This window comes from Saccoglossus kowalevskii, chromosome 11, assembly GCF_978046115.1.
Source record: "Saccoglossus kowalevskii chromosome 11, keSacKowa6.1, whole genome shotgun sequence".
Classification (NCBI taxonomy): Eukaryota; Metazoa; Hemichordata; class Enteropneusta; family Harrimaniidae; genus Saccoglossus; species Saccoglossus kowalevskii.
This window is the reverse complement of record NC_140651.1, coordinates 23865886-23885284: the sequence shown is the minus strand read 5'-3', so window position 1 is coordinate 23885284 and position 19399 is coordinate 23865886. Positions and strand designations below refer to the sequence as shown.

Here is a 19399-nt window from a genome sequence, read left to right as displayed (position 1 = left end):
GTCTATGTACGACTGAGATCCGGTTCTAGAATGGCAGAAATGCTTTGATATTTATAAATTTCTAGCATTAAAATGGCCATAATTTGTCCATCTTGAATTGGATCATGAAACAAATGCATATGCATATGTATATGATGTATTTGTGAAGTTTGAATTAGCCTAGGCATGTCTGAGATACAGTTGTAGATGAATGCACCTGTTTTCAGGACTGAGCAGGGATGGATAACAGAAATGGCGCACCGCAGAACACAGTAATGTAAGTTGCTCAGATCTATGCTATTAAAATATTTTTCAAAATGAGTTGGATTGGAATAGTGATAATTAGTTTTTTGGGGTTTAGATTTGGGTGAGTGATAGGCAAGTGGAGTGATCACTCGCCTTACAAAGTAAAAAGCTGGTAACTCTAAGAATTTAAACAGTTTATCAAAAACCTGTAAAAATCTGACAATGTTGTGCTTGACATTACCTGGCAACCCTTTCAGTGCCAGACTTTTTTCCAACCCAAAATTCAGCGTAAATATTCTAACAGTTCCAGATATAGCTTTTAGTTTTTGATCAAAAGGTTTGTCAATTTTTATCAATATTTTATGTGAAGTAGAGCTGACTATGAAAAAAACTGACAAAGTGTTAAAATTCCATTGCAAGTTTACCTCCTGAATGTAGATCTTTTGACTATCGCTGACTTTATATAGTGTTAATAGGATTTGTTTGACTGAAACCTATGCAACATGACATTGTATATTTTATGTACATTTAAAGTTAAACAAAATTATAAACAATATTTGATTGGAGCATTATCGTTTCCAACAAAGTTCCATCTGGCTCAAAATCAGTTAATATGAATTCATATTTAAAATGATATAGCCCCCTCCAGTGGTAGTGAAAGGCAAGGTTTTGTAATTGTCTTGATAATGTGAAGCGTGATGTACAAAATCGATCAAGTCATAACAGAGTAATATCAGATAGATTAATTATTACATAAATTATGAGCAAATGTTGGATCTAGGTTCACACAAAGACAAGAAAGGTATTTGGCGAAAAAAAAAGAGGTCAGATAATTCTGCATGCAAAAGAAAGATTTACTTAGATTATTTCTTTCAATATCTGGGTGTTATCTGTTACATACCTGGTATTAGCAAAGCCAAATTTTGCTGATAAGAACTTAAATATGTGTTCATCGGCTTCAATATTGATGATGTTCTAAAAAACAAAAAAAGTGTAAATAGATAAATGCAGTAAAACATGTCTATACACTTCCACAGGGAATATTCTCTAATGTCATTGCATCATGATTAACAATTATTATACAAGTGTTAAAGACAAACAGACTTTAATGGGTCTGACAGAATTGAATAAAATCAAAATACAATCAAATCCGTTTATAATGGCCACTCTGGGATTTCAGCCTTTTTAGAAAGGTGGACTTACTGTAGTCACTCTCAAAATTAATTTATGAAATTTGTTTATTTGTAATCATCTTTCCTCCCTCTGGGGATTCAGTTATGTGTTAATAAAGATTAGTATATGAATATTACTTAGATAGCTAATCAGTAAAAACCACCAAGATGTTACCATTGAGACTAATCTGGATGTTAAAAGACCTCATTACCAACTTTGTTTTAAAATATTGTTGATTACTTATAGACTTTAGCTTTAATACAGCCTATGTGTAAACATGTTGGTAGTCATGTATGCATTTTCAAAAACATTTTGAGATTGAAAATAGTTATTATTTTAGTAAATTGCATATAATATATAACAAGATAACGTACATATTTTTTTTCTTGAATATACCGGCAATATCAGTTACAATTGTATTCTGTTGCGAGAAGGATATATTTTCTTTTTATGTACTTTTACATTGACTTGCGTATAAAGTACAGGCTTACGACAATTCACATGCAACATGTTTTCAGGTTATGTTTTAGCCACCTGCCATTTAAGATGGATTACCGGTACTCCAGTGTACCAGTTATCATCTCTAATGACCCTTAGTGCAATGTCCTCCTCTGAGTATAGAATAGTGGCAAATGAGTGATGACAAACCTTTATTATGTTGTTAACTGCTACCATCAGTCCTAGCACAGAAATAATATAGAATATAATTCTGAAGATTCTTCCCATGATGCCACATGGTAAAGAATTCTTTCCCTGTAAATCAGTTCAGATAAAATATTTTTAGTGTGATCTTCCAAATTGCATTTAATCTCCAATACATCATTGTTCTTGTAAGTTGTGTCAGCGCCTTTTAGTAATGACGTCCTGTGGCACAAATACCGGTAGGTCATTTTTATGACCTCTAAAGGTTACACATCTTGGTACTTTCTTTGGTATAAAAATCAAAAATGAATTGACAGTGATATTTCAGCGTAATTCTTAGACTTTACTAATTGTTTTGGCTATTTGAGTAGAATGTTTCGGCTAAATACAAAGACATATTAAAATGCCCGAATTGTGTATGTTTATACCAATAAACATTGCCATATTCGAAATGACAAATGAATATGGAGTTGTCTATTGGAATAACACGGCTTACTTGGCTTTGGGAAAAATTTTGTTTTCATTTCCAAATCTACCTTGAATCAGGAATATGAATTAATGTACGAAATTAAAAGAAATTTTTTTTGAAGTGCCCAAATTGACCGGGAAAATTTTGTGAAATTAATTGAGCCCTAGAAGGAACCTGGCTTACAACCATCTATGTCATGTGTGCTTCTTTGTTTAGGAGGTGTTTTAAGTATAATAAAGATGCACTATACTTTCGCATTGATCCTTGGTACATTTACCATTGCAAGATTATATTTGGATGGCAAACTCTAATAATTCAATGATGTCAATGATGTAATCATTTGACACCCAAATATGAAAGTTATATGTATGCTGTACTGCTATATATATATATAATGATGTGTAAGCACTGTGATATTCTGAGGGCCCCCAATTTCACTTCCAAACCCTCATAGATTATGAAAAATATTATACCTTGATATGAAATACCATAAAGGCTGCAGGAATGAAACTAAGAACAAGAGATCCTAGTATCATTGGATGAAAAAATTGTGATGTACACACTGTCATAAGAGATATGATATGAATAATATATATAGTTTTGATCTGAAAAAAACAAAAATGAAATTATTGGAGATATATTTCACATGCATATATGTGCATCATATCATGGTAGGACAAGCCTAGAACAGACAGCATATCCATATACCTTGGTATTATTACTATCAACATCCAATTCATAGCTCCATGTGCGTAATTCGTAATTCAAACATCAATCTGACCAAAAGGGTGACAGCAGCTCATTTCAAAACTCTAACAAGCAACATGTTGTTCTTTCAGTAAATGTACTTTCAATACTTAATATGTGTGTTTTCGATCAAATAAACTGCGAGAAAGTGGCTGTTAAGTCAAAAATGCTGTTTAATTTATATCAAACACACAACAGCTTGAAGGCCGCACACTGTCTAGACTAGCAACAGTCTTCTTGATCTAATGTTCGATTGTGGAAATGTGAATTTTAGTTCATTATAACACATTTTTGAGGTTCATTTTAAGAAATGTTATTCAGTCACTCACAAATTAGTCTAGATTCAAAAAATTTTTTGTTGGAGTTACAGAAAAAATCATGGAAAGAAAAATAAAGACAAGGTGTTAGTGGGCCAGATCTATTCAACAATTAGTACCCATTCATTCATTGAAATGTTTGTAATTATGAAAAAAAAGAAGAGAAAAATACATGAAATAGTTTTGTTTTACTCACTTTTTGAAGTGGAACCATATCAAGTACAGCACAGCCAAATAATGCCATAGCTTGAAGTAGTAAGACAAACTGAGCAAATTGCCAAGTCAACACAAAGAATAATGTACACAATCCTATAAAACAACACACAATTCTCTGAGAAAGAAATAAAAATAACAGGATATCAGTAAAACATATGAACTATAATTTTTAATATAACAAGTACGATTTGATGATGCAATTGAAATATATGTTTTTCGATACTTTATGAACCAATGGTAAGATGCTCAAAACTCTCCTTTTTCATAAGCCTTTTTTGTGCGAAAAAGTATAATATACAAGTTTCTACATATCAATAACTATCTATATCTAATGAATTTACCAGGAATAAAAAATGAAACATTTTTAAAAAATTGACAGCTGTACGAGGCTTAACAATTAGCTGGGTTTTATTATTTTCCTGATAGCTATTACTCCAGGAAAATGCACTAAAATTAAAACCCAGTGAATATGCTAATCATAGAACATGCTGTTTCCTTCACAAAAAACTGAATTTTGAATGAATATCCCAGCAATATTAAGTCTGCTAAAATAAACTCAAGGTAATAGTTTTGCAAAAGCCCTGAGAATGTACAAAATAAACACGATAATTATTTAATGTGCAAAAAATAAAGTTGAGTTTTGTGGGGTTTATTATGAATTAATCAACAGAGCATTCAAAAATAAATTAATAGAAAACTAAATGCATGGATAATTCTATTTCAAAGGCTTGGTCCCAAGATCATTCTTATTATCTGTTTTGTACATGGCTGTATAACTTTTGTTTTTTGGTAATTACAAATTTAATATTAAAATGCCCATGGGTCAAATTATTGAATTCAATGAAGTTTTAACTGATAAATTGAGGTTATCGCAAGAATACTGCAGAGTATGCACCACGGCAGTATTGTATTAGCCGACATGTATTGGAGGTTGATGCGATCCTGTACTGCCTGAGTGTATACTTTTACAACATTCTTGTGAAAAACTGTTATAATAATAATAGATCAAAATGGCAATGAAAATCATTTTTTTCTGTACCAACGTTCAACAGTGCTTCTGCATCCAATGTAAAAATTTGAAAGTGTTTGATCATGACGTCAATGATCTTTAACATGTCAAAGTTGGTGATGTATATGTTATACACCAAACATAGGAAAATTCAAACACTGGAATAATTACAGATATGTTTTGAAATTAATGCATATACAACTTTTTACAGAATGGTAAATTCTATTATTTTCAGTGCCAGATGTATAATAATTTAACTTATGGAACCATTGTGATCTAGAATAAGTGAAAAAACTAAAAAATTGTTATAATTAAATATTTTAACAATGATTCACATGCAAATACTGTAAACCATTTTATTTTCGTCGCATTTTTCTATTTCAGAAAACACCTTTCCTATAAATCATGCCTCTATTGACAAAGCATTTTTATGATATAAATCCATGACATGAAGGTTGTTCAAATCATCAATATCTGTTTGATTTATTAATGAAGATTATGTTTTTGAAAGAATCTGCTATATTACAAAACCAAACAAAGTGGTCTATTTCAACATCACAGAAGCACTTTGTCACTAGAGGGTGTGGTGTATTGGATGGCATTTGTATGAACAAAATTTTGTCCCTGTGACACACTGTCTTAAAAAAGAAATGTTCACAGCTACAAAATGTCGCTGCAAAATCTTTAATAAAATTAAGCGGTTTACAGTACCTCAAATTATTAAATGTATGATTTACCTGTTTTAATTGTGATAATTGAGGTCTAAAATAATAAGTGATAAATGCAATCTGCATGAATAGGAATGGTAGGGAAAAACTCTCTCTTAAAGGAATGGTAAATTCAACTCTTGTCGTATCTTCCCTACAAAAAAGAAATTAATGATAATATAAAAATTAATTAATCATGACTATTTCAAACTATCAGAATCTTGTCAGTCCTGAATTTGAACCTATATGATTCTTAAAGGGCAATCTATTTATCCTTAAAAAGAAGCTTGTTAACATTTTGTGCATGCTCGGTGACTGGTTGGCAAGAACCATGTATTTACATCCAAATATAAAACGACAGCGTTGTTCATTATTGTTGTTATTAAATATACATGTATGTGTTCCTAATAATTAATCAACTTACAGTCAACATTGTCATAGCAGAACCTGATCTAGTGCTGATCAGTGAACATTGACATTTGCATCAGAGTTGGACAAAAATGAAAACAAATGACGTCACAGTGCGATGGCTTCGTAAGACTTGAATAGGATATATTAGAATTTCATCTTTGATTTATAATATACTGATTTATAGTGTTAGAATATTAATTTTTGTCTAATATAATATAAATAATGATGATATACATGTAGTGCATTAATTTTGTTGTCAAAACTGTAGACTTGAACTAATTTTGATTTATACTTGAATATGATTTTTATTTCCACCATGACTCAGGTGATGCAAAGATGCAGATGTGTATGATGAAGCTAGTGATGGAAACACATGAAAATTACCAGCCGTGAAATTATATTTTGCTTCAATAGGCCATCGCACTTGCTTATATTTTAGGAGTGTATGCACTGGCTGGTTGACAAGAACAGATCATTCACACTTAGAGATTAAATATGGCGTCGTTTGCTGTAGTTGTTATTAAATACACACATATGTGGTAAAATGTAAACAGTCATATTTATTGTATATTTTCCCAAAATTTGCTCAAATTCAGACTATTAAGTATGTCAAATAATATAGCTCTATGAATGCTATATGCTCTATGAGTGCATCTTGAACCAGAAAAGTACAAGGCTTTACTCCAATATGTGTATAAAAGATAAAATAATAGAGCTTTAGTGAAACCATACAGAAAATGTTGGTAAAAAAATCAAGCAAAACTAAAAACATAGCTGTTCACTTTTGAACTGTACGTTTGTTTATTGCAGCTGACTAAATATGTATATGTTGGGGGAAAAATTGCAGTTTTCAAATCATGTGACGTGGCAAAATTTAATTATTCAAGAGTAAGCAAATTTCATTATCAGTAATCTATAGACCACAAAAATAATGCTGCACCTAAATCAGAGTGTAGGTATGTGTAGTTTAGGACTAAAAGACATGCCAAAACGAATGCATCTAAATATTAGACCCTACTACAGCATATTTTGTAGTCATATGCTAAACACATACAGACAAGTTGAATGACCGAAATCAATAATTACTGTGAATTAATTGTATTTGCATTAGTGGTCTATAGTAATTCATCCACACGAAGGTAAATAAGTTTCAGCTCACATAACTTGATTACAGGAAAGGTTATTTTAAGGCCAATCGATATTTGATAAATAGTTGAGCTCAGACATTTTCTCAAAATAAGCTATATTGACATAGTTTACCGATTTTCTAGTTGCCAGCTATATGTGAAATTAAAATTGTATAGACGTTACATAGAAATAGTGTGATCTCATTGAGAGTAAGAATTAAAGCCATGTGACTTGTTTTAATCTTTTCACCACCAGTTCCCGCTTTTCATCACAAAATAGCCACATTTTTTTCCTCAAATTCTGTCCGTTGGCTCTACAAAATTAGGGTACATTTCCAGAAATATTGAAGAATACAAGGAAAAAAAATGTAGAAAAGTTTGGCTGAGAATGTCTGGTGGTGAAAAGGAAAACTTACAAATATTGTTCCATATATTCTCTCAAATCATTGTGTCCACTGTCCCAAATACCCTTGAAAGTAGATCAGTAGATTTGATGACTTGAGAAAATGGAACACTGTGGAGAAAAAGACAAGACTTGTGGCTCTCTTGCTGTCAATAAGATCTCTGCAGCCATTTGAGTCTTAGGTCTATAGTGACATAGTTTGATGAGTTACAGATCCTCTAGTTGTAACTACACATATTGAATATCTTGATTTTGAATTAAAACGAGTTGCTATATATTTGCGTGCATCATGAGAACCGGTATTCAGTTTTTGTTAGATCCAGTTTTGTTTTACATTGTAGTGCTCCAGAGATATTGAAATTTTGATGGATGATTAATTTATAAATGCAGAATGAGGAAACAGAATTTATTTTGCCATGGGATAAAGGCCCATTAATTCCAAGATATCCTGTTGTGAAATGTACATGTATTTAAAGCTTGTTGAAATAGAAGCAAAAGGTTGGAGTATGGAAAACAAGAAACACCGTACAGTCCAAGAGTATTTTGAGCTTTCATCAGGCTTACAGCTGGCTTAGCCTGCTTTCAAAACTACCATTAATAAACTGTATAGAGTGATCTGGCTATTATATATTTCACGTTAAACAAAGAAACATACTACAAAGAATTTATTATTAAGTTAAAATTATTGATGATAACTTCAAAAAATAATAGTGAAAAAAATCAATTTTAGCCAGATGAGACAGCTTGGAAGTTAAATTATGCTTGGACTGCACTGGTACTGCACTTCCCAAATTATATAGAGCCTTTATGCAAAGTATAGGAATAAACAGACATTTATGAATACAAAAACTGATAAAGGAGTATGCAAACAACATGTCATTGCAGCCAAATTATACACACATTGTGGCATATTAATAGCGATGGATTTTTTTCCATTAAAAATAATACCAAACATGTGTTTAAATGAATGTAAAAATTTACAGACCAGCTCTAGTTTTGGCATGTCATCATTTAGATTGAAGACAAACATGAACACTAATGACAATGGTAATATGGGGAAATTTAATCTAAATTTACAATAATCCTCTTAGTGTCAGGGAAAACTAGTAAATTGACATGAAAAGATACATGTCAATTTAAGTGCACATGTATTGGAAATATGCTTCTAGTAGAACAAAAATATGTCCAAACATTAATTACAACATAAGAAACAAACATTAATTACAACATAAACTATTGATATAATACAGCAATTACAAAAACTGAAATGTCATGCAGATTTTATTAAGGATGTAATAAAGCATTATTCTATTCTATTCAAATCTATATAGGATTAACAGTATATTTACACTGACTTACTTGTTGAAAATGTAGAACGCTGCTGTCAAAACACCACTCAGCCATGATCCACTCAGCATCCATGATGTACAATATAATGCTATAACATACATTCCATGTAAAAACAAAACGGTGTCTATATAGAAATACACAGGCTCTAACCATTTCTGAGAATAACATGACATGTTAATTATTTACCATTTGAATACCAAAGCAAACTTGTCACCAATTAAACCAGCTCAACTGTTTTTAACAACTTTGATCTCAAGACATTTATTTAGCAATGCGATTTCCAATTGATCCAAATTTCTATATGAAAAAATGTTTCATCAAAATAACATTCATTTTTTTGGAAAATAATTTTCTTCATTCAGCATTGTTAAGAGTAAGCATCACTGAATTTATGAGAATAATCATTTAAATTTAGTACATACCGGTACATGATTCTACACACATTTAAAAATTTAACATATATGATGCCTACCATACCAGTTAAACTACTGTAAAATACTTCATTTTTGCTTGGAATTAATTTTCGTTATTTTCACTGAAGAAATGATTCAGTGAAAATAAAATCTAGCGAATATACCTTTTCTCCTATATTTTACATTCAACTTGTCAAAAATCAGTGCAAATAAATTCCACACAAAACACCCAAAAAGTCTTTTCAGCGAAAATTAATTCCAGCTAAAATAAAATATTTCACAGTACAACATTGCCTGACAACTCACTGGTCATGTGACAACTAGATACATACTGCATACTATAAAATACTGAAGAGGACTTACTGCGATATTAAACATTCTGTACATAATGCTGAGAATAACTTCTTGATAGATATTCATTCTTTCCAGTACATTAATTGTCCTCCAGTTTTCTGTCATGTTATCATGTGTTAACTCATATAAACCTTAGATTAAAGATTAAAGGGGAGTGAATAAATAAATGATATCAATCTAAGCATACATAGTAATTAGGCGATTTCAGCCATTACGTTTCATGCATCACATTGCTTGTATTTTTTTCCATCTGTTAGTGATTAACGTATCAACTGATTCTTCTCTTCTATTCTACTCCTTACTACAGTATTTTGTTCTATTTTATTCTATTCTATTCTATTCTATTCTATTCTATTCTATTCTATTCTACAGTATTCTGTTCTATTGTATAAAATTATATTAACGGCTATTCTATTCTTAGTACTTTATCTATTATATTCTATAGAATTATACAGACTTATATTTCTATTTAAAAAACAGATTCCCATTTTGGTCATGCTTGTAGGGATTTTAAAACTTTATTTACTACAGACTCTGAGACTATAAGTACATGTATATTATCTTCAGATGCAGTAGAGGATTATGAAGCTGAGCTGAGCTTACCTTGATTGATCGATGGAGCTTTAAGCATTTGCTTGTAATATGAATAATAAAGACCAGACTCTGTTCGGAAAGAAATCTCACGCTCTACCTCCTGTAAAAATACAAAAATGCAAAAAATTCCAATATCAGATTGAAACAAACATTTTAGATTATATCATTAATATTTATAAAATACTAATTTAAACTTGATTCAAAATATTATGTTATCATGTATGGGAAGCATATTGTTCTATATAGTGCCCAATGAACATATTTCGAACATTGTAATAATTTTAAAATAAATCAATTTTAGTTTTCATATGGAGTCAACATGTAGCTGTTTATAATGTACCGGTATATGTGTGAATTTTAGTTGCTGTCTATCCAGGAGAAAGTTTTTTCAACAACAAAAAGCCACGCAAATGATTAACACCAAAAAGATGAATCTACATGCATATACAATGCACCCATTTTTCATACTACTTTTTTGTAGAGTAAATTTTTATTTTTAACTAAATTACATGTATATCATGTATATGTACAGTTGTCTCAGTCTGTAAAACCTAGAATCACAAATTTAACAATATTGGATTCCTAATTAATTATTGGATATTTGATTGATTATTGTGCATATTATAGACTTAACCTTATGTGCACATTTGTAATCAGGTATTGGTAATGTATTTTCTCATTTGGTGCATTCACTACATATAACTACTCTTTCCAATTAAATTATTAATTACTACTTGAAATTGTTACCATGGAGAAGAAAAAATGGGCACAGGTGGTCTAGCTATAACTTATGGTTTTGTTAATATTTTCTAACAGAATAACAACTCTACACATCCACATGAGCAGGCATAAATTAAATGAATAAACATGAATTTTTGGCAGCTACAAAGACATGTTAAAAAAATGTTAAATACAAATGTTAAATGTGAAATTAAAGTCTGTTAATACTTCATGGGACTACATGTACATGTATGTGTAATATTCTAGTCACTGTATTTATTTTCATGGTTATCTCAATGGGCAACCAGTTTTTAGTATCTGGTTTCTCCACGACAAAATTGGTTGTCAGAGACAACTGAACAACTATCAATTGATTTTTTACCTGTGATATCAGAAAATATGTTGGCAACATGATTGCATACACTGTTCAGTAGTTTATTTTTTATTATTGAATTCATCTTGTATACAAATCTGTAGGAATGTGTATTTTAACATTCAAACTACTAGTAACAATTCTTTCAATTTTGTGAATAAATAGCAACCAAACCTCAAAATTTTGAACATATTTCAGTTTTTAAACAATTCAATTATGAATCAAATCACATATCAGGAGAGTATAAAGTCACTTAAATATAATTTTAGTCTTAAATGACCATGACTGATCATGTTTTTTCACATTCACTGCATTATTATAATATAGCCTACTGCAATACTATGTAGTATCTGCACTTCCACCATCGACGAAAAATAGTTTTAACTACCTTGGCCAATACTACATTGTTTTTCTTAGCCAATTGCCAATTTGTTAAAGTTGTATTGTTGAAAAAATTTTGTTTGAAGCCTTTAACATGTTACCCGTAAGTAATACTTTAATAAATACAAGCGCCATGGTATTTGCAAAATATACACCATGCTGAATATCACCAAGCAGTTTTGCAGCTTTACGATTAAATGTGATAATTTTTTTTAGTGTTTCACAAAATTTGGCTCTAGACCTACCTAATATAGCTAATGTCAAAATTAACAATTTTGAAAGAAATTAAAGAAAAATACAGAAAACGTGAAAAATCTTAATTACAAATCTTGATTTGGATGGATAAAGAAGTTGTTTCCTTGGTAAGAACATTTGCAGGTAAAAAAAAATTTAAACAAAAATGCTAACTTATTGATTTATTAGAAATTCATAACTTGCGTCCACATTAGATAATATTGTTTCCTGCTAATCTAAAACAAATAAAATGTTATAGAACAATTTTAAATAAAACTTTATTAGACAGTACTAGTTACCGTAATTATGGAATCATACACAGATAATTACTGGGGGGTAACCCAGGACTTGTTTGATTTTGTTTTTGAGATAAAATTTTAGTGCCGCTGAATACTTTGTACTACACCGCAAGCTATGTCAGATGTGTGTATGCGGGCAATAAAAGCAAATGTTGTACTTCAATGCAAACAGATGGCAATAATTGAGTTATGGACATTATACAAATACCCATCAAGCTATACATATTTGATATTAGCATAACAAATTTTACGACTTGTACAGAATACATAAGACCTTTATAACATTTGATTGTATCATAACTTCTGTCCCATTATGAAAATATAGTCGACTACATTCTTTTCTACATTCATTCTTTCTACATGCATTTTCTTCTTGGTTTTGTTTGATATTAATAACATATTGCTTTATCATCATGGGATGAAAATATCATGCACATTGAATTTTTTTGTATATACTACTACACTTACAAAATTGTTGGTATTCAATTTGTCAATTTTGATGCATGGACACAAGTGAGTTTGACTTGTCATTGAAGCATGATTCTTTTTAATGGTGACATTATTTCTTTTGTTTTTAGGAATACACACACACACACATATATATATATATATATATATATATATATATAAATATATATATATATATACAGTGTATATATATATTAACAAAGTACGAAGGAATATAGAATCTAAAGGCTCAACAAGTAAATAAATAAACGCTGCTCAGACCGATAAAGTAATCATTGTCGATTTTCACACAATGCCAATGCAGAAAATAATGTTGGCAATCATTTCGTAACCCTTTTTGAATTGTGTTCCCACATTCGGAACATAGGTGAATCCAGGCATATCAAATATTTCCTGCACTTTGTATATATCGGTGCCATAGTATATTTATTATTCCTCAAGTACAAGACAGTCAATATTATTGGTTAAAAATGGTCACATGATTGTTGCTAAATATGCATATTGGCATCTCCTAGCATATTTCTTCTTGCTGACATAATTTTTATTGTGTTACTGGCTCTGATGTCATATCATGACAGTTAGATTGTAGCAGACGATAAAAGGATGAATGACACTCCAATGCATTTCTTCATTGGGGGCTAATTTTGATTTTAACTCTGAAAGTTTGTGTTTTGGCTCACAGTTTTACTTTGCCTGTCTTGTTGTTCTCCTTCGAAATAATAAAACAGTTATTGTCTTTGGTTTCAGCCAATATCAAGAAACACCAGGCACAAAACATATAATCTCATACTCATAGTGCAACCTAAAATGCTGTCACATGACTGTCAATGTGTTATGAAACAAGAATCCAACACTGAATATTAAGGTGCTAGTCATCGCACCATATCATGTTCGATATGGGACCCACAGCGAACATATGCTGCACGACGACTATAGCAATTTAAAGTGGAAAACCATATTTGATCTATTTTAAGTACCATACATCTCCAATGCATCATGTATACTGAATAATTCAAATATGAATTAATTATTATAATAAAAAAAAAACCTCTGTTATTTACTTATAAATATACAAGACACTTCGCGATGAGCGTCTTTAGGGGTCAGTAATATTACGAAAATTTGTGTTCACTATTTCATAAACTGGCTTGGCAATTCACACCACCAATTAGACCATGTCACAGCATTTCGGCTACTTTGCCAACAAATCCAAAATCACTCGATAATTTTGTTTACTTTACATTTTATGCATACATGTACACTCACAAAAATACCCTCAAAATAATAGAATTTAGTATATAGCCTTGAGTGGTATAATCTGAGTAGTATATACGAAATACAACCAAGTAAACGTCAGAATATTTAAAAAGACAAACAGAAACCTAAAAATCAGTTGCTCATGCAAAGAGCCGCAGAACCAAAACAATATGTCAGCCGTCGCCGTCCTCAGCAGCGATATAATTTTACACATTGAATTTAAGAATCGCAAGTGCAGACATATTGCATAGAAATGAACACTAAATACATCTATCCTGGCCAGAAATCGAATCATCAATCTTCATGAGTGACGTAACTGGCATTTCCATCTATTTGCTTCTATTCCCACTATCCTAAAAAGCTCAGGTGAATGTTGTTAAATTCGCGAGTGTGCGTATTTTCGTACAGTGGTGTAAACATTGCTACAATCAAAGATGCGCTGAACAGAAAGTCAATTCTGGGCTAGTACCATTGTCAAATTCTGGGAAGTAGAGGACTATTTATATTGGAGAGGTTACAATACAGAACTATTACAATTGTTTGATTTGCATATCGAAACAATAGAAACCGTCCGATCCGAGCGACCTGCGTTCTTGAAAATCTAGTCTTATCGCCCTTGCGTTTCCGAGCAAAAAGACATTGAGGCCATAAACAACCGATTTTTGCCTAATCTTCAATGAATTTTTCATATTATAGACAATTCAGTCCAGCAGTTAGATAGGGTATTTATTAGAGAGGCTCGGAGAACCAAAATTTAGGACGTGAATCGCTTCGGCACCGAAAAATCTGCGAAAATATCCAAGGGGGAGAGGGACTGCATTTCAAAAACATATTTTATATATAGGGTATATAAATAAAGCAAATGTGATATATTTTTTAAATATTCTCATAATAGATGAAGTTGTTTTATGCTGCTTTATGTTGATTTTGTTATTGAAAGCAATTATTCTTGACATAAATTGATTCTAAAGTGGATTTTCAATCTATTCAGGCATGTATTATGTACACTTATATCCATGTGAGAGTTTGATTTCTGTGAGATGTGACACCCACAGTGACCTGCTACAAGACGAGAATGCCAATTACAGTGTAGTCGAGGACTGTGATATTTTCATAAGAGCAAAATGAATACCAACAAGTTGAGTCTTGTGATCTCTGGTAAATACCCAATTATGGTGGCTTAATTGTATAATAATATACTAATTTATGTGACAATAGAAAGAATAAACATATCAGTCATCTCTATTATTGAAAGTCCAAGGACTGTAATTCAATCACAAAACATGGTAACACTTCGGTCTTGAAAGGCACTGGTTATATGCAAATTGTTTACCTTGATTTCAGGAAATTTACTATATGGCCAATAAGGCTTAATTATTAGCTGGCTATTATTTTTGCTAATAGCTAAATATGTTGAAATATACTGAATATGCAAAGTTTACAATAGATTGTATGGTTTCTCTCACAAACCAGTGAATTTAAAACCCAGTGACTATCCATACAACACCAAATCTGCTAAAATAAACCTTTAAAATATTTCTCCTTGTACAGTACCCTGAAATGGATCAATGACTGTCATGATTTCAACACATGCATTCAACAAGAATTACAAGATTCAGTCATACATTAAAATATATATGTGAGACTGAAGTATTCAAACTACGAACACTTTTGATTTTAGCATAGTATCAATGTTAAATCCTAGTTTACAAAATGAAAGAAATGAAAATTAAGGGTTTCTCCATAAATGGAGGCAAAGTATAACGATAAGTTTCAAATCTGATATGTATCAACTTTTTAGAAAGTGAAATTTACATTATGGGCAGAGATTTGAAAACAGATTGAATTAAATACCTTGATATTTGAAAACCATAAACGGTTCTCATGAAGTGTATTCATGTAGATTACATGTTTGTATCCCATATACAGACTCAAAGTTAATCCAATAGCAAAGAACACTGAGTTTCTGAAAAGCAATCTCGAAGGTGAAACTTCATCATTCAGGCAATGATTCTGTGAGAATTTCCTATCACGGGTTTGGGTTCTTCTGCCAGTTTTGGTTTTTCCAGGCCTGCGCTTTCTGAGCTCTGCAGACATGTTTGGATCACAATAAGTAAATAAAAGCACTATGCAATGAGATCACCTCAAATGACAATACAAGGCTTGGATAATACTGCAGTAGTAGTACTTTAGAAATTCCACTGTTCCAACTGACTTACTGAAGACGTACAACATGAATGGAATAACAAAACACTGGTTAAATGTAAAGGTGCAATACGAGACAATACAAACGCTGTCACAGTTTACCACACACAACCACCAGTGAAGCAAAACACTAAACAAAACTGACACAGACAGGAAATTAGAAGCAAACACGCAGTGGGGTGCTAGCACAATATTCCTGCATTACTATTGGACAGTTTTTAACAGTATTATTCAAAATAATTAACTAGTCATATTGCTATTATTATGCTAATCAATAAATCATTACCTGACATAGCAATATCGCTGAAATTCCCTGGGGGTACTCGTTATCATTTCACATTCTTTTTTATAGGCAACATGTGGTATCAAGTTTCTAAATTGCTTTTAGGCCTAATTAAACTTCCAGGTACAACACTTGTTCAATTATATTTAATTTCACCTACTTGTCAGGCATAATGATGACTTTAATGGTTGTGCTGTGCCTATACTAAGAACATGTGTCATGTTGTCGACATATTAACAACATTGTTATTGCTGTCCAACAACCCAATGACTGGCTGGCTGGCTGTAATCACGTGGCATACATATAATTATGATATTGCTATTGTTTGTTGTACACTCTCAACACAGTTTTCATATAATACTGGTAATACCATTTCAACATCCCAATTACTAATGCCAGTTTCTTTTCTCCACAGGACAATACATTGTCCTAAAAAACTGATATGGCATTACAACTGTACCAACAACAGAAAACATGACTTTCTAGGGCTCCTCGGCAGTTGCTTCCTAACCTTCAGAGTATCTGCAGCCCCTAATAGATTCAGAACTAGCAGGCATGAAGAACAAATACAGATTCTACATTTTTGAAATTTTCATGAAGTCACTATAAATGCTGGTCTGAAAAGTCCAAATGAAATTTCCACTGCCACAAAATTTGTGATGATCCCAGAGTTTGGGAAATTTGACTTTTATATGCAAAATTGAATCGATCCACAGCTTGTTAATCTTGTGGTCATAATTGTATTTGCTGTTTCTGTGCAGAATTGAATTACCAGTACAATGTACACACAATCTATTGATTAAAAATAAATAACAACATGTTGTCTTAAAGACAAGAAAAAAAATCAAATAACGCAAAAGACAATTTTTGACATAGAAAGGACTTTTTTCTTCTCATTTTACTATCCCATATCCCAATATCCTATATTATATGGTCAACAGTGGAACTAAGAGAAAGCTTTTATGGTGCACAACATAAAAGGTACTATGCCATTGAATTTGTTATCCCTTTAAACATAAATGTACTCTTACTGTGGCACAATGTATTAAAATATATTTATATAAAGTGACTTGAACGTTCAATAAGGATCAATATTTATATCAGAAGATGCTGACAACACTAATGTAATTAGAATGGCAGATTTCCATTTTAAAAAATCACATTTTTAATTAGTATATTACCAGTAAGATAAAGCCAGAATTTTTTTCTGCTAAAACTGATGCTACATTGTCCATGTATTTCTGAAATTAGATCAGATTGCTAATTTCACCAAATCATATTTAAATGATTAGATGACAATTTATATAATTTATATTTTGTTGTGAAAATCAATAAATGCAAACAGTGTGGTGCTTCACACATTATTTGGAGTACATGTAACTGCATTCATGTCGGCCTGAGGACAGTCCATTAACAACAATAGGGATGGTAGGCTGAACCCGGAGGCAGACTGAACCCAAAGGCAGACTGTATTAATTATAACACACAATAAACAAATAATTTTATCATAAATGCTATATGTAAATGTTGTTTTTTATAATAATCTGAGATGAGGAAAAGATAGAAAGCTCAGAGGAGATTGTTGAGACCTACAACATAAAGATATCATTCCAGAAATATGTATTGCAAAAATTATTACTATTATAACAATTTTATAATACCACGTAATAGTTATTGCCATATAAATATATCCACAAAAATCTGAATGCTGTGTTTAAAATTATAATTTATTAAAACCTTGAATTTTATAATCTGAAGTCCAGTAGTTAATAAAATGTTAACTTATCCTCTAAAAATAGCAAAAACTGAATCTTGTTATATAGTACAAATTCTATATTGTGCTCAGAAACCACAAAAATGAGCTTCTATTTCCCTGGTTGCTACATTACCTAGTGCAGAGGATCAATTTTATAACCACTCCTTCATGAGCCAGATAGTAATTTCTTTCACTCTCAATGAGTGCACAATGTTAAACCACACTTGTGATGTCACACTACTGTTTTGTGTGGTTAATTTTGGGGGAACAAGTCATTGTCAATGACACGTCCCCGTTCCGTTCATATTTGAGTGACATATACATTCAAAGCAGATCATGACCGAAATGCACCTGCATATGTACAACACATTGTGCTAAATCTGAACAAAATCCATCCATGCATGACTGAGATCCGGTTCTGGAATTGTGAAAATACGTGATTTTGATGCATTTTCGGCCTTAAAATGGCCATCATTTCGCTATTGTTAAGCAGATCATGAAACAAAGGCACATATCTATTTGTGACATGATGTACCATGTGTGTGTGAAGTTTGAACTTGATCAATCCAGACATGTCTTGGATACGGATCCAGAACTGAATTCTTTAACAAAATGGCCGCCAGTCGGCCATTTCGAACTTGATCCGAAAAAAAAAAAGACGTGCATCAAGGTCCTATTATGTTTAATGTATGTACCAAATTTGAACAAAATCCATCCATGCATAACTGAGATACGGGTCCGGAATGGTGAAAATGTGCGATTTCAATGCATTTTCGGCCTTAAAGCGGCCGCCATTTGGCTATCGTTAATGAGATCATGATACAAATGCACATACATATTTGTGACATGATGTACCTTGTGTGTGAAGTTTGAACTCGATCAATCCAAGCATGTCTCGGATACGGATCCAGAACTGAATTCTTTAAAACAAAATGGCCGCCAGTCGGCTATTTCGAACTTGATCCGAAAAAAAAAATGACGTGCATCAAGGTCCTATTATGTTTAATGTATGTACCAAGTTTGAATGAAATCCGTCCATGCATAACTGAGATCCGGGTCCGGAATGGTGAAAATGTGCGATTTCAATGCAGTTTCGGCCTTAAAGCGGCCGCCATTTGGCTATCGTTAATGAGATCATGAAACAAATACACATACATATTTGTGACATGATGTACCTTGTGTGTGTGAAGTTTGAACTTGATCAATCCAGACATGTCTCGGATACGGATCCAGAACTGAATTCTTTAAAACAAAATGGCCGCCAGT

At 31.7% G+C, this 19399-nt stretch overlaps 1 protein-coding gene across 1 annotated transcript in view; it reads right to left on the bottom strand.

Annotated features, from left to right (window-relative positions):
- Positions 1-19399, bottom strand: part of LOC102801423 (protein C-mannosyl-transferase DPY19L3-like) — a 36918-nt gene that overhangs the window by 10597 nt on the left and 6922 nt on the right. Inside the window, exons 3-10 of the mRNA XM_085505040.1 lie at positions 10167-10257; positions 9573-9694; positions 8806-8951; positions 5536-5659; positions 3770-3904; positions 2983-3114; positions 2047-2151; positions 1127-1200 (exon numbers count right to left, since the gene is read on the bottom strand). Coding sequence (XP_085361166.1) covers positions 1127-1200; positions 2047-2151; positions 2983-3114; positions 3770-3904; positions 5536-5659; positions 8806-8951; positions 9573-9694; positions 10167-10257 — 929 coding nt within the window. The remainder of the gene's footprint in view (positions 1-1126; positions 1201-2046; positions 2152-2982; positions 3115-3769; positions 3905-5535; positions 5660-8805; positions 8952-9572; positions 9695-10166; positions 10258-19399) is intronic.